General features: G+C 37.6%; 2 protein-coding genes across 2 annotated transcripts; one reads left to right on the plus strand and one right to left on the minus strand.

Annotated features, from left to right (window-relative positions):
* The first annotated feature begins 3,758 nt into the window (after window positions 1-3,758).
* On the plus strand, window positions 3,759-16,415 carry LOC135206068 (probable G-protein coupled receptor AH9.1). The gene is made up of 3 exons (XM_064237264.1): window positions 3,759-3,962; window positions 14,674-15,612; window positions 15,865-16,415. The coding sequence occupies exons 2-3, from the start codon at window positions 14,731-14,733 to the stop codon at window positions 16,090-16,092; spliced, it is 1,110 nt and encodes a 369-aa protein (XP_064093334.1). The 5' UTR covers window positions 3,759-3,962; window positions 14,674-14,730; the 3' UTR covers window positions 16,093-16,415.
* A 969-nt stretch (window positions 16,416-17,384) lies between these two features.
* Window positions 17,385-24,135, minus strand: LOC135205934 (sialate:O-sulfotransferase 2-like). Its single transcript, XM_064237126.1, has 9 exons — window positions 23,972-24,135; window positions 23,291-23,366; window positions 23,125-23,201; window positions 22,803-22,896; window positions 22,174-22,310; window positions 21,741-21,855; window positions 18,591-18,682; window positions 18,053-18,206; window positions 17,385-17,608 (listed from the first exon to the last, which is right to left on the minus strand). The coding sequence occupies exons 1-9, from the start codon at window positions 23,982-23,984 to the stop codon at window positions 17,407-17,409; spliced, it is 960 nt and encodes a 319-aa protein (XP_064093196.1). The 5' UTR covers window positions 23,985-24,135; the 3' UTR covers window positions 17,385-17,406.
* Window positions 24,136-25,602: the final 1,467 nt, after the last annotated feature.

A 25,602-nucleotide genomic window follows, 5' to 3' on the forward strand; every position in this document is an offset into this window, starting at 1 on the left:
GTTATTATGATTGAAGACATAGACAATAATGTGAAGGATTCGGTAGTGAGTAGTTTCGCAGATGACAAGAATAAGTAGAGAAATTACTTGTGATGAAGATAGGAACGCTCTACAAAGAGACCTTAACAAAGTATATGATTGGGCAGAGGTAAATGGATGGTATTTAACTCTGATAAATTTGAATCAATAAATTATGGAGACAGAGAAAGAAAGCTATATGCATATAAGGGACCTAATAATGAGACCATCACAAATAAGGAAGCAGTTAAAGACCTTGGTGTGATGATGAATAGGAACATGTTATGCAATGATCAAATAGCAACTCTGTTGGCAAAATGTAAAGCAAAAATGGGAATGTTGTTACGGCACTTCAAAACAAGAAAAGCTGAACACATGATTATGCTTTATAAAACATATGTTCGTATCCACTTGAATATTGCAATATGATATGGTACCCACACTATCAAAAGGATATTGCCAATAGAGAGTGTACAAAGGTCCTTTACAGTTAGAAATAGAAGAAGTTAAGGACCTAGACTACTGGGAAAGACTACAATTCTTAAAATTATATAGTCTAGAAAGGAGAAGAGAACGCTACATGATAATTCAGGCATGGAAACAGATAGAAGGAATAGCAGAAAATATCATGGAACTAAAAATATCAGAAACGAGCAGCAGAGGTAGATTAATAGTGCCCAAAACTATACCAGGAAAAATAAGGAAAAGCACACAGGACATAATCCACTACGCACCAGCATCGATAATGCAGCGTCTATTCAATGCGTTGCCAGACTCATCTGAGGAATATATCAGGAGTGAGCGTAGATGTGTTTAAGAATAAGCTCGACAAATATCTAAACTGCATCCCAGACCATCCAAGATTGGAAGATGCAAAATATACCGGAAGATGTACTAGCAACTCTCTGGTAGACATTAGAGGTGCCTCACACTGAGGGACCTGGGGCAACCCGAACAAGATGTAAGGTCTGTAAGGTAAGGTCTCTCTCTCTAAATTTATTTTTAGTATGAAAATTTTTCATAATTATTCGACCCCTTCTCTCTCTCTCTCTCTTCAGTCCATTTCGTCGACAGTAGAGGTTACAGAGTAAACCAGACCTAATTGGCTAACTAAAATAAACAGTTTGCGCTACTAAAATTGGTGATGAAAAATATGCGGCCGGCCAGGCGTGCTACAAATTCCCTACTATGAGATTCAGGCCTCTTGTAACACGGTTTTTTTCGCATTAACTTTTTATCTATGCATTTCAAAATATAACGCTTATTCAGAATACACATTATATGTACACATAAATTTTGACTGCATTCTGCATTACGTAGGTTGAATAAATTTGGTACTTACAATGTAAAAAGTGACTTTTTTTGAAGACGGGCCAACTTACTCAGAGAAAAGGTTTCGAACGCACTCGTACGTAACTTATGACAGCATTTCTTCCCTCTTTTCTCGATGGATGATTGGCTATACGTACGAAGGCTATACCTCTGGCAACAATGACAAACAAATTTAAATACAAGCAAAGCAGCACACCTTTATGAACTCTGAAACCTCTCCACTGATAATTGTCATAATAAACAAACCAACAAAATATGTAATAAATACAAAAACACTTCGATTATTAGTCTAACTCCCAAAATAAGTTTCCTAAGAAATTACAGTCTACTTTATAGGTCACAATCAGGTTGACAAGATGTAGGTAATAGTTGGTAATTTTCAAAAACATAGTAGACAAGCTTGATTTGATAACTGCAATATCCAATGTCAAGCAATTTTTATTTATTGGCTATCTTCCTATTTACTGAAAAAAAATAGCCTGTACCGTATTTTGGCTTTAAACCTTCACCAGTAATTATCGTCAGAATGATAACTTCATGAGGCTCCACCCACTTTGGCCTCGTTATAATTCAGGATAACACTGAAGGCTATCAGGGGCATTGTTGGATTACAAAATTTAACTTCTGGCTATAAAAACTCATTTCTCGAGTAGTTGTAAGAAGTGCTAAATGATCATCAAGGATCCCAGCAGTTGGCCTAAACGTTTAATTCATGTATATTACGCATATACTGTTGCGGCACTACTGCTACAGTAGTATTACTACGCTAGCACAGATACCCCACCCACATCCATGTATCGTTCCGCCATTCATAAAGTCTTCGGGTTTCAGAGCCGATGGAACAAGGAGAACGAGTGTCTGTCTAGTGGATGGGCGGGGCAACATTTCATCAAAAGGTGTTTACTTTGCTTACGTAATGAATGTTTTTCGACTCTTGGCTCGTAATCATTGGCCATGGCGTCGGCTAGATAATTTTTACTCTATAAAAATTAAAACTATCGGGTTTAGGTTATTGATAATGCTGACAAAATTTGTGTGTGGTTGTAAAATATACATATGTCAACTTTCAGCTACATCCGATGTTTTGACAAGGAGCAAAGTCCAAAAAACCGTGGTTACAGAGGCCCTGAATCTCATAGTAGTAGAGTTACTTGCAAATTCCCTAGTAGGCGTTACTTACACATTCCCTAATAGGCATTACTTACAAATTCCCTAGTAGGGGTTACTTACAAATTCCCTAGTAGACGTTACTTACAAATTTCCTAATAGGCGTTACTTACAAATTTCTAGTAGAAGTTACTTAAAAATTCTTTCCTAGTAGGAGTTACTTACAAACTCCCTAGTAGACGTTACTATCAAATTCCCTAGTAGGCGTTATTTACAAATTCCATAGTAAAAGTTACTTAACGCTTTACGTTTGTTTTTTGTTTGTTTGTATGGTGCTTTTACTTTGCATGGAACCAGTGGTTATTCAGCAACGGGACCAACGGCTTTACATGACTTCCGAAACCACGTCGAGAATGAACTTCTATCACCAGAAATACACGATCTCTCACGCCTCAATGGAATGGCCGAGAATCGAACCCGCGACCACCGAGGTGGGACGCTAAACACCCATACCAACCACGCCGCTGAGGCGCTTTTAACGCTTTACGAGTTATCATCCTAATATACAAAACACGATGCTGATATATATATATACCATATGAGAAGAGAAAGAACAACCACATTTTAATAATTAAGGAACAAGGCACTAATAATTCTTTTTCCTGTAGAAATAAGAAGGAAATATAAAGAAGGAGAACGTTGCAATAGAAAATCTAGATAAAAGACATTTATTCTCTCTCTTTCTGTATATAAATTATATATATATATATATATATATATATATATATATATATATATATATAGTACATGTAGCAAACAGCCGCCACTACCCATTATTCTACGAAAATGTTTAAGTATATTAATTTTCTAACGTGCAAAACTGCTAACTTTGATTATTGCGTTTATGTATCATTTCCCTTCATTGCAAATGGTTGCAAATGGATGGAGTACCGTATCAAGCCGTAAATATTTAAAAGAGAGCCGTTTTGAGCCTCCGTTGAAGAATTTAAACACTTAACAGCAGAAATATGGATTCCTATTAATAAAATTCCGCCCACGAAGTGCTATTCTGGTAAGAAGGGGGTTAGGGCTATCTTTTAAAAAATGCGACGACGGAAACCTCAAATATTTAACATTCAAGTGGTATGGGCTGGGCTCCCGAACCATTCATTTCCCACGAAAATGTTTAGCCGAATCTATATACTCCACAGCGTTTCACATCTTCTCTCGAGTTTCATAAAGTAACTCTTGACTTCCTATAGACGCTCTCAGTCTCAGACTCTCAGTCACGAGTCAGTTGCCTCCGTGCCGCGGTCGAGGTCGGTCGCTTGTCGTCACGAGCTCGAGGTGGCATTCTGTCACTCTGACGTCGAGTCGTTCACGATGAGTGTCGCCGTATCTCTGTATTATGTGATCCGTTGACAGATTAAATAATAAGTGACCCAAGGTTACATTGGCAAGCATCTACGTACGATGGTGATCCAAGTTAACGGAACTTTGGAGAGGTATGTCAACAATAACATTCGCCATGCAAATAGTCTTGATAAACTTAAATACATTTATTACATACTGTAATCTTGATCTCTCTGAGTGGCTGGGTGCTTTTGGCTTATCAGTATGCACTGTTATCTTCCAAGTGTGGGTAACTGTAACTTCATTTCTGCTCCCGAGCTGAGGGATGCCTGCTTATACTATAAACTAAACTTTTCTCCACTTTTTGAAAGTGACTATTAACTTATTAAAATCCACGAAGTATACAAAATAACTCACAGAGCCATTAAGTATTTACCTAACTACCGATATCAATACAATTATCGTTATCTACAAGTAAAAATTGAATGATAAAGTTCTAATAACGTCGTTTTTAGCTCCTGGTCACCATCAGCATTGCAACGCCACATACTTTTTAGATCAATTAAATAAAGTTCATTAACTCAATCGTCCACTGAGTTCAGAGAGAGAGAGAGAGAGAGAGAGAGAGAGACAGACAGACAGAAAACAATGAACAAAATCAAACAAACCCCAGACAAGCAAATATTGTACTCCAGGCATTTTGTTAATTAACCTTTGAATGTTTATCTGCACAAACATTCAATTAATCATCCCTGTTTATTTGTACTGACTCTGGGTTTGATGAACAGAGTAAACATCGACCGGTCCGCTCGAATTGCAGAATACAACGTTTACTCTCATAAGAACAGCAGTCATTCACAGAATACTCCTGTACTGAAGCGAAGGAACCAATTAACTTCTTTCCCTGTGCACAATCAGGTCTATTTTTGCAACAGAATACTATACGTTTACGCTCCCAATCTGAAGGCCATTCATGAGACCTCCCCCCCTCCCCAGCATTGATAAGACCTCCTCCTCCCTTCAGCACTATCTCACCAAACAGCGGGAACGTACACCAACCCCCTACCCCCCCTCTCTCTCTCTCTCTCTCCCTTCTTTTTCTTAAGCTCCAAAACCAACCCTATGAGCAACCACATTATCTAGGGTGAGGGAGGAGCATAAACAGGAAAACATCATGTCTGCCTCTATGAAGAAGGAAGATTATATATGAAAACTCAATCAGAAAGAGTATTTCGAAGCATGGCAGCTATTGAGTGGTTTCGATTTACCTGGCGTTGCTTGTTACTTGTTATTGGCATTCATTACATGTTTACCAATTGGTGGTTATTAACCTAGAATGACAAATCTATGTATACACACATATATAGTATATATACACACACGCGTGTGTACACATAAGTTGCCCACTTATTTCAAGATGCAGGATTACTTAAAAATCCGTTTAATGTGCTAAATCCCTGACTGATCAACATAACTTTGAACAATACACTTCATAAAGCCATTTCAAGAAATTGCAACAATTACAATACCTACATAATTTACAACATGAAGCCGATTTTTCTAGACGCATCTTTTCAACATGCGATGATTATAATAATAATAAAAAGAAAAAAGCACACATACATACACACACACAGACACCATACGTTCATTCTTATGGGCTCAAGTGACATAGCTACGTCATGGGAGGTATACCTGTCGAAAACTGGTCAAAAATTGACGAGGATATAGCAATACATCCAAAACACATTTCCTTGTGGAATACTACTACTACTACTACTACTACTACTACGACTACTACTACTACTACTACTACTACTACGACTACTACTACTACGACTACTACTAATAATAATATTAATAATTATAATAATTTCACCTCACATAATACCATAAGCAATAATATGAAGTGTAGCACTCAATTTTTATACCAAAATAATAAAATTTGTCGATAACCTGTTTTGTTTTCTTTAGATAGATATAGATTGATAGATAGACATTAACATATCCTGGCGGAAAATAGTTATTTTCAAAATTACCCAACAGAAATAATTAAAATCAACAACAATAATAATAATAAATGCTTAATGAATTCTTGACCTCGTAAGAAACTTTACACTCCGTTCATTATCACGTAATCGATGGAAGTGTTTACAAAGAAAATGCTCACCTTCGGTGGAGGTGTTTACTTACAAATGACGCCACGGATGTCAATATGCCAGCGAAGGGGGGGGGGGGGGGGTGGGGGGGGGGGGGCCCGGGGTTTCTTTGGTTTTGCACCTCGGATTATAATAACAAAAAAAAGGTTCCCATCAGGGACTTTGTATATATAACAGTACCAGGTTATCGAGTAAGTTTGTCCTGAAAGATTTCTCCTTTTATATATATACATATATATACTACTATATATAATATATTATATATATATATATATATATATATATAATATATACATACTACATACATTCATACATATATATATATATATATATATATATATATACCTATTATACATATATACATACATACATATAATATATATATATATATTATATATATAATATATATATATATATATATATATATATATATATATATATATATATATATATATATATATATATATATATACAGTAATACCCGAACTTACGTGAGGTTAGGTTCCAGACCTCCTCGCGCAAGGGAAAGTTTCGCGTAAGTTTTGCAGTCTCTGAAATTGCTAATAAATGCTTACTTCTAGATTTTGAACACTAAAGCTGACCCTAATCATGCTCCCTAAGTATTAGGCTCTTTTAAATGAAATCAAAGTTACTGTAATTTTATTTAAAAGTTAGTTTAATATATTACCCTTAAAAAAGGAATAACTGGTTGGCAAGAAAATAGTTACAGTAACTACTATTACATACGTATCTATTTTCGTACATATACTAAAGTTACCCCTAATTCATGGGATGCCATTTTCTTTTTCTGTCAGAGTAAAAGTTTTCTTTGCATCACTAGGTACACTTCATAAGTCAGTCAAAACAAGCCATAAAATAAAGAAGACATGTACACTCGGCAAGGAAACTTCCGATACAGTTTTTGTAAATCTTCGGACATAATATGTTATTCAATAATGCCACACCTGGCAACTCTTGAAAAGGGGCGGAGCTTCAAAATCATAGTGTTCATTGCTTTCTAGATTTCCATCAACTTTACCCATAAAGATTCTGTTGAGGTCCTATGATCATTTATACTTGAATGTAGAAACAGGCTCTATATTATTCATTAATGCTGGTTTGGTAACGTCAGTTAAGGATAGAATATCGATCATCCTTTTTTAAAACCTACTGTGAAACCTTATTTATAAGTAATCTTTGACACTAAACTGAGGTAAAATTCATACGTAATTGAAGACGGATCTTAAACAATGAGAGAAAGGGTTTTAAAATTTGGGGAGTACTTGTGGAAATCGTGAGGAACAATACAGTAAAGAATGAAATATTCTGACGATAGAGAGAGAGCGCGCAAGCATAGGCCTATCGATAGAGACACTTAATTCATTATATTTACTTTGAGAGATTAAGTGATAAAATTTTTCAAATGTTTCAAAAGTGGAGAGAGAGAGAGAGAGAGAGAGAGAGAGAGAGAGATCATAGGTCTATCTATAGAAATACTTAATTCATTATATTTACTTTGAGAGATTGAGTGATAATATTTTTTCAAATGAGTTTTAAAAGTGGGTGGAGAGAGAGAGAGAGAGGAGCAAAATCTGCTCATGTGACAGCTTAGGACTATTTATAACTACTTAATTTCATTATATTTTCTTTGGGAGATTGAGTGGCAATATATATATTTTTTAAAAGGATGTTTTAGAAGCGGGGAGAGAGAGAGAGAGAGAGAGAGAGAGAGAGAATTATAGTACTGGTGACGGACTTGTGACGGGGGAAAGGCAGAAGAAAATATAATGAATTAATTATCTCTATCGATAGGCCTATGCTTGCGCGATAGGATATGACTGCCAAGATCGTGCTGCACTATGCTAGATAAAATTTGAAGGATCATAATATTCAAGTTAATTCTCTAAAGAAAATTCATACCCTAATCTTGATTACATTCGACATTTGCCGTAGCATTCAAAGATTGTAAAAAAACGTGAAAAATTTTAGACACAGGGTGCGGTCATTCTTGCTCTCTTGATATAGTCTTTACTTTTGAAAATCGGGTTTCATCCACAAATCATTCACGTAAAAGCTGTGTTGAGTAAAAATATTTATCACCACAAATAACTCAATATGTATTGCACAGGCAATTATAGTTTTATACCGTGGGAGATCTTTCAGCCTAGCGGCAAAGAAATGCAGTCGTATAGGGCTGTAAGCTACTACGAACTGCTTTGTAATGGGAGCATATAGCCAGCGAAATCTTTGAGCTGACATGCTACTTTAACCTTGATTAAGATTTGTTTGTTTAAAGACAATAGCTTTGTAAACAGCAACTAGCATTCGATCCATGTCAACGTCAAAGTAATCAAAGTGTGAAATCTGTTACATTAGCCAGTATTCAGTGACTTGCGCTTTCCCGCTCGAAGTTCTAGGGCTCCTCCTCACATCATAGAAAACGCTCTTGCGGATGCAACTAGATTTGTTCAACCTACCTTAGCTGTCGCAACATTGAGTGCCATTGACGTCAGCTAACTTTAATCGCTTTGGAACACAATCATAAGTTTGTAGAAACTAAAATAATTGCATTCACCACTTACGATGACGCAATATATCCCCGTTCATGAAGCAAAACGAGTAAATATTGTCGTCGTGATACATAGTACTAAAATCAGAAATTCACATTCTATCTACCAGATCTCTATGAACGAATCCATCTAAGAAATTCCAATTACTTCGGACATATATCTTGTTTTTAAGTATCTGAACGGTTTTGTTTTGCAGTTTTAACTTATATGATATAATTTGCTGTATATTTTCATATTCTAGAGTAAATTTAGCGATATTATGTCTTTCCAGTAAAAACAAATGGGAAATTGGATGAACGAAAGCTAATGAAAACTGTATCTTCAGTTTTCTTGTCGAGTGTACATATGTACATAAGTAATGTTTGCAGAGGGTGAAGGTAAAATTAAATAAATTTAAAATCATGAACTACGAGAGAGAGAGAGAGAGAGAGAGAGAGAGAGAGAGAGAGAGAGAGGTCATGTAGCTAAAACTCTGGAGGGGTATCATCTTTAAAAAGTGCGAATGGGATCACTTCTCCTGAAAGTACATTAACTGTATGTGCTGTAATTACGTAACATAGTACATGCAAATTGTACCAGTACTTTTCTACGAGTTTAAGAAAGTAATTTTCACAGAACGACAACTCTGATGTTTTACTAGTTGATCATGGAGTTCTTATAATATAGTGACTAACACTGAATTACCTACTGCCTTTGTATTATTTTCAAAAATATAAACATAATACACATAATCTCCGTACTGATTTTACACTTAAAAGCATGAAAACTTATACGAATTGTAGCATATTAGTACGTATTACAGAAATTAAACAAAGTTTCTGTATGGATATCATCTTTGAAAAGTGCAGTAACTTTGTGAGTGGGTATCACATCTTATAAAAGTACATGCACTAACTGCATATTTATGCATGTACAAAAATAAAAAATAATACATTTTTAATAAATATTTGATACAGAAAAGCTATGAAATTTAAAAATTTCCATAATAATTAAACATAAATACTTTTGCAGGGTTTTGCAGTGCTTCTAGTGGGTTTGCAAATGTTCGAGCTATTGTGAAGAACTCTTGTATGATAATTAGTCAAGTTCCGATGAAAAGTTCGCGCTATTGTGAATTCACACAAATCGAATCGGGGTATTACGGTATATTTATTACCCTATATCCTTCTCAGCCCATGCTGTAACCCACAGCAGTCTCCAAAATTCTAAGTATCCAGTAATAATCTGATTGGGCCAAGAGACAAATGCACTTCGAGATTCATTAGCAAGGACAGAAAAAAAATTATATATATATGTACAAACACACATATATGGTTCCTACATTTATAAGTATTTATGTAAGTGTATTTGCGCGCGTATGCTTAAATTGACCATCGTTTACCACAAAATGCCAAGCACACATCCATTCCCACTTAACATCCTTGACATTACAAATGGTTTATTCGTTGCACTAAAATATCCTATCAACAATTCCCAACAGATGAATGCCTGACATCATTAATAATACCTAAACGACCTGTCTCCAGTGACACTAATGAACAGTTTGGTGTCCTAATGTATGTCATTCATACTTATAAGATGAATATGAGAATGCTGTCACTGGGTATTTACCTTGGGGTGTAAGGTTCTTCGTAAAAGGGGTTGAACAGTTTTATTTGCTTGAATTTCTGGATTGCTAACACATGTTCAGAGCAAATAAAAACATTATTTCACTGAACTAAAGTGAGAAAGTGTTCACTTTATGTTTCTTACAAATTAGTTCTCCTTGTGAAAATTTCAGCAATGGCATTTAAACATTTAAAATGTTGGATACAGATGTAAAAGAAACTTGTAAGTGAAAGACTATAGTCAATGGTACTTCATAAACAAATGCACCCACACCCCCTTTGACTGAATGCAATGCAAACATAGCATGAGTATGAAGTGATGTGATGACCATGTGATATGCAAGGATCAACAATGTAATATTTCAACTCTTAACATCACTACAATCCACTCATAAGATTCTTGAAATCCTAATTAACGGGTTTCAATCAAATAGAACAATTTTATTTAGGCTATATCCTAAATCGTATCCACATATTGGTTTATTGTACTTTGTCTTCTCTGGAATTACTTCAAGAATTCACTCCTCTGCCCTTGCATTTACTGCTAAGATTAACTTTAAGCCTGAATAACTTCCTCTTCTCATTCTAATATTGGTACTGACACATAAAAAAAGATCAATATCAGCCTAGGCTAACCACACACCCACAACCACTACTGCACAATAGTCTAGCCTAGTCTAACAACACTCTAACAAGCTAGGGGTACCAGGCTAGTCTGCCTAGCCTAAAGCCAAATATTTCAACTGCTTAGTGCTACCCAGGTCCTACATAAAAACTGAAACATCATTCAACATAAGGAGCTGAACTACCATCATCATACAGCTGACACTATTCTAAAAAACAGAGTATACACATGGTATCATGTCAATTACGGTAGTCTAGTCGTATAAAACACCAAAAATTTACCTTTCTTAAGGGTGTTACCATGCTGAACACGGAAGAACTTGAAATTAAATTATGCTATAAAGAAATAAGGTAAACAAACACGAAGTTAATCACTATACTATATTGATTATGCGGAGTACTTAACCTATACAACGGAACATCGAATAAGTACCGCGGAGAAACGTGTTACTCACGAAAATCACAAAATATATAAATTACAAGCATTTTGTATTCATATACTATTTCTTTTGGTGATATCTTTGATCTTAGTTCGTCTAATATATATTACGAACTGTCAGAACTTTTGTGGTTAATTATTAGAGATGCCTGAATAGGACGAAAATATAAGACTATTCGGGAAATGCTTTTTTGCTGTTGCTCGTTAATACTAATCAATTGTTAATGTTTTCTTGTGGGGGGCGGGGGGGGGGTGTGGGGGGAGTTGCCCATATTAGTTCGAGAGTACGAGGGATTACCAAATTATTTTCATGGAAGCCCAAACATTAGATACAATTCGTGGATCAGCTTTATAAACGAACAAAAATAGGACACGAAGATTTCCCGAGAGAGATAAGAGTCCTTCAGCGTTTTTATGAAAAGTTATTTGACAGTCTCGTTTGGTTAAATAGCTATGCAAATTGGCAAGCTTATAATAATTCCATTTAAATTCAGTTGCGTGTCACTTCTCATTTAACATGATTCAAACTGTGTCCCTGAGGAACTGCTTGCCAACAAATATCTTTTTTTTTTTTTTTTTTTTTTTTTTTTAATGAAACTTCATATACTGGATCATATTATCCCCTAAATGGTTCCCACAACAACCAAAATATTTTACCCATTAGCTTCTTCAAATAATCAAGGGGGAGCTGAGTACCTCCCTATATGCAGAAAGTGAGTGGTGATTTGTTTGTTGTTGATAATTAAAAATAGACATGGGGGTTGCAATGCTGTAGATACATTTGAAATAAGGACTCAGTTTCTCTGCATAAAAGGCTCTTAATAGAGTACGTAAGGCGTAAGAGGCAGAAGCAGAGATAGAGTGATCAAGTAGTACATGACTTAAGCAATATGGTTGGCTTACGTTTTCTTTGTTATTTTTACATTGCCCTAATATTCACCAGGCTAATACTATGTTGAGAGAGAGAGAGAGAGAGAGAGAGAGAGACCGATGAGATTTTCCCCCCCCCCCTTTTCAGGGAGAGAGAGAGAGAGAGAGAGAGAGAGAGAGAGAGAGAGAGAGAGAGTCTTCATGTTTATTGACAATGAAGTGGACTTTAAAAGTCCTCTCATCTCCTGGTAGCAAGATTTAAATAACTGCTTTCAGTAGCTTTAAGTTCGTCTTGAGAGACGTCTAAGTGGACAGTCAATTCCATTAAGAAGCTCAAGTAACGTCTGACGTATTTTGGTCGTTAGTTTATACTAAAGGAAGTGGACTGTGAGGAGTCATCCAGATCCTATATAAGTGCTTGTGAAATACAGTCTTGATCACAATGCAGGAAAATTCAACTTCTTTATCGTTTGTACACCATATTCCTAAATGGGCAGTGAGCTCGGGTTTTCTAGATTTATTTCATTTATTTGAATATTCCTTTTTTTCCATTTATTTAGACTTCTATTTCTTGGTTGGGGTCCGATTCCTCGACAAATAATGACTGGAATCAATTAATCCTGAGGGAAAATTACATACAACATAATTCTCCCTTACCAGTATAATGTCATTTCATTTGCTGTTCAATCTTTTATTAACTATCAATATACTTTTTTAAATCACTTTCAGTACTAGACTATCCTTGCAATCCTTTACTAGGTTTAATTTCATTATTCCTTTATTATCAATCTGTCTTGATCAATTCAGTATTTTGCCTCGTCTCTTCGAAGCCATATTATGTTTATTTACGTCCTTTTGTTTGTGTTAATCAACGTCTTGCCTTACCAACATTTTGTTGATTTTACGTCACAGCGCCAACGAAATTACAACGATGATCTGTGAACTGCACAAGAAAAACATTATTTTCTGAACAGTGATCTTCGTCTTGTGTTGTTTATGGCTGTACATTTTCTAAACTCACAAACAAACAAACACGCCGTTTATTCATCCAATTATTTATAGTCTCAGCGGACCAAACATGGTTTTATGTTTGACGTTTATATGTTTTGGGTTCAGTTTACAGGGGCGAGTAAATTGAGACTCATTCACGTCTCCAAATTCATGAGACCACGAACGTAATTCTAATATAATTAAGTTCTATTAATTCTTAATAGTTACTTTTATGACTTAGCTCTGTTATTACATATTCTTTTTTAATCTACAGTGCTATTGGTCTCAAGCCCAGTTTTTATTAAGTATTTCCATTATGATTAGTTTTAATAATCTCGTTTTCCATGACGATTAATATTCAGTCCAAGACCGATAATTACCAGAGCTTTATACTTCTGGATACTTCCCTTTTATCACATTCAACAGTATAATTGATTTCAGAAATTTTCTCAGTTGAGGTCAATTTGGTTATATATTTTCTTTTCCTTGGCATCAGCGCAAGGAAATTCTTTTTGTTACTTTTTCCGAAGTTAATATTGTTTTTGTCCTTTGATTTCCAGCATTCAAAAATATTTTCTTCATTTCATTCCTATAATTCCTAAAATTATTGATTTAAGGAAATAATGTTCCGTCGACTTTGACGTCACTTAATCCACCTTTCTTCTTATTTCATAATTTCCAAGAAAATTCCATACTTCTATCTGATGATGCGAATCAAAATTGATTCCTTCTTTCCATCAATTCGATTGACCTTCTTTTTTCAGTTTTCAGTCATTTATCTGTTATTGTTGCTTATCGAGAAATCTTATCGCCTTTTGTTTTCAGTGTTGTTTTCCCGTGCCTTAAAACAGTGCTTTCTGACGTACCCATTATAAAACGTATGAATAATCCTATCGATCAGGCTGTATAAAGAAATCAATGCGTTTAACATCCCAAATTTAAAAAAACCAAATTAGGTATGATGTAATTTATTCAGTAATAGCTTGACCTAATGGTGCTCCGGAAGAGAATGGGGAAACATCCTTTATCTCCTTCCAGGGCGTGCTTTCCAGAACCAGTGGAGGCCTATGCTGGAAGGGCGAAAGGAGGCATCCGAAAGGGAAGTGGCGTTGCTAAACACCATCGTCTACCAGCACGTCATTCCAGTCCTGATCTCTCTCATCCTTTATCTTCTTCCAGGGCGTGCTTTCCAGAACCAGTGGAGGCCTATGCTGGAAGGGCGAGAGGAGGCATCCGCAAGAGAAGTGGCGTTGTTAAACACCATCGTCTACCAGCACGTCATTCCAGTCCTGATCGCTCTCATCCTTTATCTTCTTCCAGGGCGTGCTTTCCAGAACCAGTGGAGGCCTATGCTGGAAGGGCGAGAGGAGGCATCCGAAAGAGAAGTGGCTTTGTTAAACACCATCGTCTACCAGCACGTCATTCCGGTCCAGATCGCTCTCATCCTTTATCTTCTTCCAGGGCGTGCTTTCCAGAACAAGTGGAGGCCTATATGCTGGAAGGGCGAGAGGAGGCATCCGAAAGAGAAGTGGCGTTGTTAAACACCATCGTCTACCAGCACGTCATTCCAGTCCTGATCGCTCTCATCCTTTATCTTCTTCCAGGGCGTGCTTTCCAGAACCAGTGGAGGTCTATGCTGGAAGGCGAACGGTTCTGACGAGATGGAGGCCGTCGGAGAGGAGGCATCCGAGGGGGAAGTGGCGTTGCTAAACACCATCGTCTACCAGCACGTCATTCCAGTCCTGATCGCTCTGGCAGTCTCGACCAACCTCCTAAACATCTTCATGCTCTGGAAAGTGCGCAAGAAGCAGAGGCAACATAAGAGGACCGACATGGAGACGACTTACAAGTACCTCATGTGGTTGGCTGTGACTGACCTCCTCGCTTCCAGTTCCCTCGTGCCATCTCTCATCCACGTCGACCGAATGGTTCTCCCTTACGGCTGGGCGTTCTACTACGCCCACTTGGAGATCCCTCTCATGAACGCCCTGACCAGCGCCAGCGTGTATATAGTGGTCGGGCTGTCAGTCGACCGGTTCGTAGCTGTCTGCTTCCCAAGACGTTACAAGAACGTCAATGCGCCCAGATTGGCAGTCGTGAGAATAACTCTGTCTTTAGTTGTCCCATTCTTGATCTACATGCCCCACTGCTTCTACCAGAGAGTGGTCTGTTCTGGGACGGGGCAGGGCTGGACCTACCAAGGCGTCGAGGCGGTGACGGGGTCACTAGCTTGGCACGTTTGGGAAATCATCGTCGAGCTGTGCCACAGGATGATCCCGAGCATCATCCTTGCCGTCTTGAACTTGTGCATCATCGTCACCTTCAGGAGGATCGTGGCGCAGAAGGAGAGCATGGTGCGTGCCAAGAGGTTCCCCAACGAGGAGGCTAGACAAGAAGGCGACGGCGGGAGAGCCCAGAGGGAGAGGAGGCTGGTCCACCTGCTCGTGGCTGTTGTGTGCTGCTTCCTGCTGACGAACTTGCCAGCGGCCGTTCTCGCTCTCAAAGATACGGCTGGGTCGAGCTTTGGGTCGTTTGAACATGAGGTAAGTATACCACGATAGAGCATCATTGTCTGGAAGGTAGTTATATAATCTGGAACTTTTAAAATCCGTGTGATATTCGTTCACATAGTGAAATCTCATTCCTTGTCATGGTTTTGATATGTTAGTATAGCCTGTTACTCAATTATTATAGACCTATATAGCAGTCAAACACACTTTCTCTTCCGTGCTACGCATTTCCATCGAGATACGAATTTCATTTCACAACTCGCTTCTTCTTCTTCTTGCCGACAGGTCTTTCGCGCCGTTGCCAATTGCCTGGAGATGCTCGGATTCTCGCTCAACTTCGTCCTCTACTTCTTCTTCGTGACCGAGATGAAGAGAGTGCTCTTCGATGCCCTGGCGCTGTTGCAAAGCAAGTTGTGCTGTGTGGCGTCCTTTGTCAAAGCCAATCATTCCGCCTCGCGTGATGAGATATCAAGGGTCACAGCGAGTAAATGTTCCACCACCCATGATTTGTAAATGCTTAAGCTTTTGGTTTGTGGTCCCTCATTACGGGTCACTGCTGCTTGCATGTGAATGCTAACGTGTGTTGCAAGGTTCTTGCAGGGCAGAGGAGTTCACACAACGTTCAGGAGCCAGAACCCTATATTTCATCTGGGTTCGAGACAAGAAATCATTACTGAAACTCTCATGACAGAGTTAAAGATGTGTAAATACAGTGATAAGTTATTTTTAAGCTATGTAATACTTAACTCCACTTCGTATATATTTTAGTATTCAAGAAATATAGTCAATTTACGCTAAGTAAAATGTCGAAATAAAAGATGGAAAAAATCAGTAAATCCTGCTTTGAAACACCCGACAGCTACCACTTCTCGCGCTCGCCGGATGGAAACCAGCAATCCTCAAGTTGCAAGCGTTGCTTATGGCTTCCTTCCTCATGCTTTAGATTTCTCTCGTTGCTTCTGTTTTCCTAAATGATATAATTTAGTTTCACAACCTCCTTCTTTTACGCACTGAACAGCTTTGTACGAGGACAGATGGAGATTATGTGAAGACAAGGGTCACCTACGTTACGTAAAATGTTATGGTGAGAGGAATTGATAAAAAAAAAAAAAAAAAAAAAAATAGCTCCAAACTTGACGGTGTTCTAAAAGCACTGTAGCAGTTTTCGTTCCCTTAACAGAATATACTTGATATTTAGGATTCATCACTGAATTCTATCACAGAAGAATATAAATATGACCTGAAAAATTAAGAGTATTCAGACTACAACGTAGTTTCTTCATATTTAGAAAGATGTACTGAAATAAATATCTCAAAGAAGATTTCATTAGATATACAATATTAATTATATATACATATATATATCTATATATATATATATATATAGTATATTATATTTATATATAATATAATTATTATATTATATATAATATATATACATACGTATGCATTAAGCTACAAATGTCCTTTAATATCCAATTCGCTCTACCTCGGAATTGATATATTTTCATATATGTTAAAGGACAATTAATTTTGTAGCTTAATGCATGTCTATGAATCACGGTGATGTGATAAGAATTCATATATGCGTATGTATTTACATTCACAACACACACACACACACATAATATATAATATAATATAATATATATATATATATATATAATATATCATATATATATATATATATAGATATATATAATCTATATATATATATATAATAATATATATATATATTATATAATATATATAATATATATATATTATTATATATGCTAATACGAATGAGAATATTCTAAGCTGAACAAGATCTGTTGTGAGTAATGTCTACAACTCAACGACGTCATCATAGAGCGGAGGTTCAGGATATCCCAAGCCTCTGAGGAGCCGACGGACTGACGATACGGCAACGGCGAAGGACCTGTTCTCGCTTTCGGAGAAGGGATCCTTCATCTCTCTCCCTTTGCGCTTGAAGGATCCTGTGATGTGTGACTGAAGGCACCTCATGCGTCCTTCGCTGACGGGAAGGCTGTCAGGGAATAGACGCCATTTAGTTGTTTCAGCTATAAAATGGTCATCATTAGTGCTATACAATAGATTCACACTGAAACTACATTATGACATATTGAAGAGCACAATAAATAAAAAATTAAAAAATGATTGAAAAACAAGACTCCCAAAATTAAAATTCAACGTAAATTTCACTGTACAGAAAAATGATTAACCAGAGGAATTTATATTTGATGATTAGAAATTCATTTCTCGATATGATGTGGTTCGGATGCCACAGTAAGCTGTAGGTCCCGTTGCTGAGTAACCAATTGGTTCCTAGCCATGTAGGCCAATCCAATCCTTCAGGCCAGCCCTAGGAGAGCTGTTAAACAGCTCAGTGGTCTGGTTAAACTACGGTATATACTTAACTTTCTCTAGAGCTGTGGTATTCATAAGGTACTTTGAGTAGGGACCTCCTTACCCTAGAAATTCCAGTAAGCGACTGATCTCAAACAACGTATTGTGTTTGAGATGTTCGTAATACACAATGTGCGTCGGAGCTTGAGTCAAGAGCAGGTGATTAACCAGCAAAGTTTCCCACAATCTAATGTTGTCAGTGACAAAGTCACGGAATGCTGAAACAGGTGAAAATACTACAGGTATTGATTAGATGCTGATTAGTAGTATTTTTACTCATTTTGTCTGCATCGTTTCACCACTAGTTTAAAAAGGCATTTAATGACATTTCCTTTCCTGTTTCATCGTAGCAACAACGATCACTTAAATTTGTCTTCTCTTTTAGTATGGTGAAGTGAATAGGTACAATATATATATACATATATATATATATATATATATATGATATATATATATACATATATATACCTTACACCTGCTATGGACCTTTGGATTTAATCCAACAGAGACGAAAAATTTATGAGATCTTTTGTGGCTATGATGAAACTGGCAAGGATATATCCATCTCCCATTCTCAGCTCGGCAAATGCTTCTAATCATACCTGGTCCCTGGAAGTAACCTAGAGACGTCAGGGCCAGGTGTGGGTTGGTAGTCTTCTTTCCTTTCTTGAAATTCCAGTAGGCCTTCAAGGCGCTGCAAAAGAGAGATTTGAATCCTAGCCTTAAAGCTGGAAAGTTCACTGAACCCTAACTGGAGAATCTGTTCAATCCTGACTTGAAAATGTGTTCAGTCCTACCTGGAAAGTCTGTTGAATCCTAGTTGGAGAGTCTGTTGAGCCCTAACTGGACAGGCTGTCGAATTCTAGCTGGAAAGTCTGTTGAACCCTAACTGGACAGTCTATAGAATCATAGCTGGAAAGTCTGTTCAGCCCTAACTGGAAAGTCTGTTGAATCCTAGCTGGAACGTCTGTTCAGCCCTAACTGGAAAGTCTGTTGTAGCCCGGCTGGAAAGTTTGTTGAACTCAAACAGGAAAATTTGTTGAATCCTAACTGTAAAATCTGTTTAATCCTAACTGGAAAGTCTGTACAGTCCTAACTGGAAAATATGTTGAATCCTAACTGGAAAGTCTGTTCAATCCTAACTGGAATGTCTGTTGTAGCCTAGCTGAAAAGTCTGTTGTATCCTAGCTAAAAAGTCTGTTGAAGCCTGGCTGGAAAGTCTGCTGAACCCAAAATGAAAAACATGTTGAATCCTAACTAGAAAGTTTGTTCAGTCCTAACTGGAAAGTCTGTTGAATCCTAGCTGGAAAGTCTGCTCAGTTCTAACTGGAAAGTCTGTTGAATCCTAGCTGGAAAGTTTGTTCAGTCCTAACTAGAAAGTCTGTTGAATCCTAGCTGGAAAGTCTGTTCAATTCTAACTAGAAAGTCTGTTGAATCCTAGCTGGAAAGTCTGTTCAGTCCTAACTAGAAAGTCTGTTGAATCCTAGCTGGAAAGTCTGTTCAGTCCTAACTAGAAAGTCTGTTGAATCCTAGCTGGAAAGTCTGTTCAGTCCTAACTAGAAAGTCTATTGAATCCTAGCTGGAAAGTCTGTTCAGTCCTAACTAGAAAGTCTGTTGAATCCTAGCTGGAAAGTCTGCTCAGTTCTAACTGGAAAGTCTGTTGAATCCTAGCTAGAAAGTCTGTTCAGTCCTAACTAGAAAGTCTGTTGAATCCTAGCTGTAAAGTCTGTTCAGTCCTAACTAGAAAGTCTGTTGAATCTTAGCTGGAAAGTCTGTTCAGTCCTAACTAGAAAGTCTATTGAATCCTAACAGGAAAGTCTGTTCAGTCCTAACTAGAAAGTCTGTTGAATCCTAGCTGGAAAGTCTGTTCAGTCCTAACTAGAAAGTCTGTTGAATCCTAGCTGGAAAGTCTGTTCAGTCCTAACTAGAAAGTCTATAGAATCCTAGCTAGAAAGTCTGTTCAGTCCTAATAGAAAGTTGTTGAATCCTAGTGGAAAGTGTTCATCCTAACTAGAAAGTCTGTTGAACTAGCTGGAAAGTCTGTTCAGTCCTAACTAGAAAGTCTGTGAACCTAGCTAAGAGTCTGTCAGCTCTACCAACTAGAAAGTCTGTTGAATCCTAGTGGAAAGTCTGTTCAGTCCTAATAAAGAGTAAATGTGAAACTAGCTGGAAAGCTGTTCAGTCCTTAACCTAAGGAAAGTCTGTTGAATCCTAGCTGGAAAGTCTGTCAGTCCTAATGAAAGTCTATTGAATCCAACAGGAAGTCTGTTCAGTCCTAACTAGAAAGTCTGTTGAATCCTAGCTGGAAAGTTGTTCGTCCTAACTAGAAAGTTGTTGAATCCTAGCTGGAAAGTGTTCAGTCCTAACTAGAAAGTCTATTGAATCCTAACAGGAAAGTCTGTTCAGTCCTAACTAGAAAGTCTGTTGAATCCTAGCTGGAAAGTCTGTTCAGTCCTAACTAGAAAGTCTGTTGAATCCTAGCTGGAAAGTCTGTTCAGTCCTAACTAGAAAGTCTATTGAATCCTAACAGGAAAGTCTGTTCAGTCCTAACTAGAAAGTCTGTTGAATCCTAGCAGGAGAGTCTGTTCAGTCCTAACTAGAAAGTCTGTTGAATCCTAGCTGGAAAGTCTGTTCAGTCCTAACTAGAAAGTCTGTTGAATCCTAGCTGGAAAGTCTGTTCAGTCCTAAACTAGAAAAGTCTGTTGAATCCTAGCAGGAAAGTAAATGTTCAGTCTAACTAGAAAGTCTGTTGAATCCTAGCAGAAAGTCTGTTCAGTCCTAAATAGAAAGTCTGTGAATCCTAGCAGGAAAGTCTGTTCAGTCCTAACTAGAAGTCTGTTTGAATCCTAGCTGGAAAGTCTGCTCAGTCCTAACTAGAAAGTCTGTTGAATCCTAGCAGGAAAGTCTGTTCAGTCCTAAATAGAAAGTCTGTTGAATCCTAGCAGGAAAGTCTGTTCAGTCCTAACTAGAAAGTCTGTTGAATCCTAGCAGGAAAGTCTGTTCAGTCCTAACTGGAAAGTCTGTTGAATCCTAGCTGGAAAGTCTGTTCAGTCCTAACTGGAAAGTCTGTTCAGTCCTAACTAGAAAGTCTGTTAAATCCTAGCAGGAAAGTCTGTTCAATCCTAACTAGAAAGTCTGTTAAATCCTAGCAGGAAAGTCTGTTCAGTCCTAACTGGAAAGTCTGTTGAATCCTAGCTGGAAAGTCTGTTCAGTCCTAAACTAGAAAGTCTGTTGAATCTAGCAGGAAAGTCTGTTCAGTCCTAACTAGAAAGTCTTGTTGAAATCTAGCAGGAAAGTCTTTGTTCCAGTAAACTGAGCCTCGAAAGTCTGTGAATCTAAAGCTGAAAGTCTGTTCAGTCCTAACTAGAAAGTCTGTTGAATCCTAGCTGGAGTGTCTGAAGTGTTTGAACGTTGACATTAAGTCGCGTCTCAAGACCAAGAGGAGAACAGAGCTGGAGGTCAAGTGATCTCTGCAAAGAACATCTAGGAATTTCTACAGTGTGCCATTTAAGGCACACCGTATTCAGAGTATTAGTCTTTCGTCAATCATATCATTAGGGGAAGGAGAGAAATCATGATATATCTAACCTCGTAACGAATACAGAGGCGCTTAAAAAAGACAGGCAATCAATCGCTGATAAGTATATCATTATGAACACTAAGCAAAACCACTTTTGAAAAGTCATTGCCTCAGTTGATATCATCAAGAAAGCAGTTCCACCAACCATCAGTGAAAAAGGCCAATACCTCACCTCTTTGGATTTCGTATTAGGATTATCGTGGGGATGCTGAAGTCAGACACTGTATCGTGAGTCTTCTGGGTGAGCGTCCTGCCGGATTTAACGTCCTCAAGTTCCCCAAGATATCCTGGGAAATGTTTGCCTAGAGTTGCTTTATGTAGTCTCTCTCTCTCTCTCTCAAATTACATGCATACTATATATACTTTGGAAATCTATTTTTGCTTCCATTTTTCCTTACTCTAGTAACCATTCTTCCTTTTTAACAGCCTCCTCGATGGTTAATCTCTGCCCTTTTTGCTTATTTCCTTTTCCATTTTCCTATTCTCATCGAATCTTAGCTTTGGGAGGCCATTTAACTTTGCTTTTCACAAAACTGAGTCAATTATCTAAAAAAAAATCAGACTTCTAGGCCCGTTGCAGGTCACGAACCTTTGCACAAACCTACCTCCTTCGAAGAGGATCTTGTCATCGTAAACTGACCCAGTGAAGATCCCCGTGGCTCCCTCGAGGAGGTACCTCATCCAGGTGTTCCCAGAACCAGGGTAGGAAAGGAGCCAAATGGGTCTCAGACCTTTGGCAAATCTGCAAAAGGGAAGAAGAAGAAGAAGAAAGTTGTGGTGATTTCAGGTCGTTTCGAGTTGGTCCTTGTTTTAAAAGAAGTCCGAAATAGGGGGACTTCTTTACAGTAAAGTTACCCTTGGAATGATCTGTATATATCTATGACTATATCTATATACATCTGTCTGTGCGTACGTTTGTATGTATGTACATTCTATTCATCCATATATATATTATATATATATATATATATATATATATATATATATATATAATATAATATATATATGAATATGTATATACATACATTCAAACGTATGTATGTATATATATAATATATATGTATATATATATATATATATATATATATATATATATATATATATATATATATATATATGGAGAGAGAGAGAGAGAGAGAGAGAGAGAGAGAGAGAGATTCTGCTTGTATTGTAATTTCCAATCAGGCAACTTCGTCAGTTTTACCAATATTACGGTGACGTCATTAGACAGTACCTGGTCTCGTAAGTGTAGCATGGACTCGACTGATTATCGTCTCCCCATATCCTGAGCGAAGAGCTATTCATATCTATCACGTCTTCCATTCTGGCTGAAACAGAAAATTTACTTTCTCATATTTTATTGATCTAGCTGAGGTCCATTTGGCCCGATACAAAACTGTATTACTTAGTATTTGTATTTATTTACTTATTTATTTTTTGTGACTTCTAAATATGGACAAGAAGTTGCGTTTAGTGCGTGGGTGACGGTTTTGTGACTGATAGTTGGATCTGTGGAACCGAACTGAAGGTAAAACTTTTCATACGTAAAAACTTACGTTTACTGACGTGTGAACGGTACGTCTTCTCGAGGGAGTTGGGAGGATGACTACTCGAAAGGAACCTGCAAAGAGTTCTAAAAGAATTTTGCATTTAGTCACTTTACTTCAAATATGAGTACGACACTTTTTTTTCACACAACAACAAGTTAATGTATGTACTCACATCGTCAAAGACAGGAGTGACAAAACGACACATAACGATAAAAGTCCTCTGACGGATATTTGTGAGTGACCCATATCTGAAAAATAAAGATGGATAAAAAGTGGAATTTTTTCATCCAGTTTTTTCGAAACAATTTTCACATAATCACTAATAAATACCATGAGTATTGTGGGTTTTCCTTGTCGGGGGATACGACGATGAGAGAGAGAGAGAGAGAGAGAGAATGTTGTTGTTCATGATTGTGTTGAAGTTATATCAGCATACTACTACTAGTTATAATGACAGTAATAGTAAGAGTTCAGTGGTTAAGACACCTGTCTTTCTTGAAAGAAGAGCCAGGTTCGATTCCTGACCGATAATGACTAATTTTTTAAATTATTATTATCATTACTGGTTTTGTTGTCATCGTTATCTACCGGTTAAACGCATGCGATGCGTTAATTCTTTTATATTTAGCGATAAAGACCTCTTATATATCAATCACAGTATCTTGAATTTGTTATTGTCATTATTATCATATAAAATAAACCAACATTCATATTGAGCAAGTCACGCAGGACTTATAATTGGTGCACAAGCTTCCATAGCAAATGAAGATGATTGGTGAATAGAAATACATTTAGAATTAGATCTCAGGAATCAGTTTTTACAGGGGCAAATTAATGTTTCCACCTCACTTACCTCGTGGATTCATCAAAATGTGGGACGAATCAAATAAATCCTTTCGTTCTAAATCAACGCAAGAGAAACTCAAATTGTGGAGGCGTACGGTGGCCGACTGCAGACAGCAGATCAATTTAAAAGCCTCGTTAATCGCTTACTGGTACGACTACTGACACTGAGTTTACTGACCATGGTCTAAGAGATGTCTGTTCACGCGCAGGAGGTCGGCGCTTAAGTGGGCGGAGCTACACCTACGTCAAGCGGTGAACGAGCAGAGAAGTTTTGATTTTATTATCGGTACTGACTCAGCTAAACTCTGTCTGACGCCAGCAAAATATACTAAAGGTGAATAATGAAAGCTTCATAATTACCCATTCAGGTGGAAAATATGAATAACCAAAATGATTTTGGTGTAAATAGGGAGAGGATGGTAGGAATTATCCATACAGATGATCAGTAATAAGTGTTTTGATAACAGGGCTGGAAAGTACATGGAGCAATGAAGGTAACAGGTGCTTTGCAAAATGTATGAAAGAAAAAGGAGAGCTTAGCAAAGCCTATGTTAGGATCTAAGAACTCTCTTATATATAGGACCTTTGATTCGACTGAGCAATAAAGGGTATGATCTGTTTATGTATATGTATATATATACATATATAGATTTATTTATATATTTACATACATATGCATGTTATAAAAGGTCTGTTCTTCTTAATGGGCAGAAGATGATAACCCTCTAGTTATCCTCATGAGATCACTAGCCTCATGTCTCAAGTAGAAGTCCATAATCGACAGACTAAGAAATGCTCAGTTTCCTGCTTATGTTCCACGAAATGACCCAGCGACGTTTTTCCCCTACTATGGGATCGATTTCGGGTGGACTCACAGTCTGTGTTACAGCCAGTTGATAGAAATATGGGCTCACTCTAAATAATGCTGACACAGGTATGCGGGCCTTAATGAATACTGTGAATTGCCTTAACAGCCGAATCATCATTTCAACAGGTGTCCCTGCCTCTGTCTGACACATGTTTTTGAAATTAAAAGAAACATATTTTTGGACTTGTGTGAATGACGAAAACCTTACTTTCAATTCATCATAGAATGAAACGCCTCAGTGGCGTAGTCGGTATGGTGTTGCTGTGCCACCCCGTTGGCCGCGAGTTCGATTCTCGGGCAGTCCATCGAGGTGTATTTTGTTTGTTTGTATGGTGTTTTTACCTTGCATGGAACCAGTGGTTATTCAGCAACGGGACCAACGGCTTTACGTGACTTCCGAACCACGTCGAGAGTGAACTATCACCAGAAATACACATCTCTCACTCCTCAATGGAATGGCCGAGAATCGAACCCGCGACCACCGAGGTGAGAAGCAAACACCAAACCAACCACGCCACTGAGGCAGGTATATCGAGGTGTGAAAGATGTGTATTTCTGGTGACCGAAGTGCACTCTCGACGTGGTTCGATAGTCACGTAAAGCCTTTGGTTCCATGCAACGTAAAAACACCATACAAACAAACATCATAGAATGATTCTCTTAGATTCATGAGACATAGACGCCGTTCGTTTCATATTAGCCAATATGAAGTAGAGGATTCATCTTTACACTGATATTGAATGAGGCTGGTAACCTAGGGGTGGAAATCC

Source organism: Macrobrachium nipponense, chromosome 29, assembly GCF_015104395.2.
Source record: "Macrobrachium nipponense isolate FS-2020 chromosome 29, ASM1510439v2, whole genome shotgun sequence".
Classification (NCBI taxonomy): Eukaryota; Metazoa; Arthropoda; class Malacostraca; order Decapoda; family Palaemonidae; genus Macrobrachium; species Macrobrachium nipponense.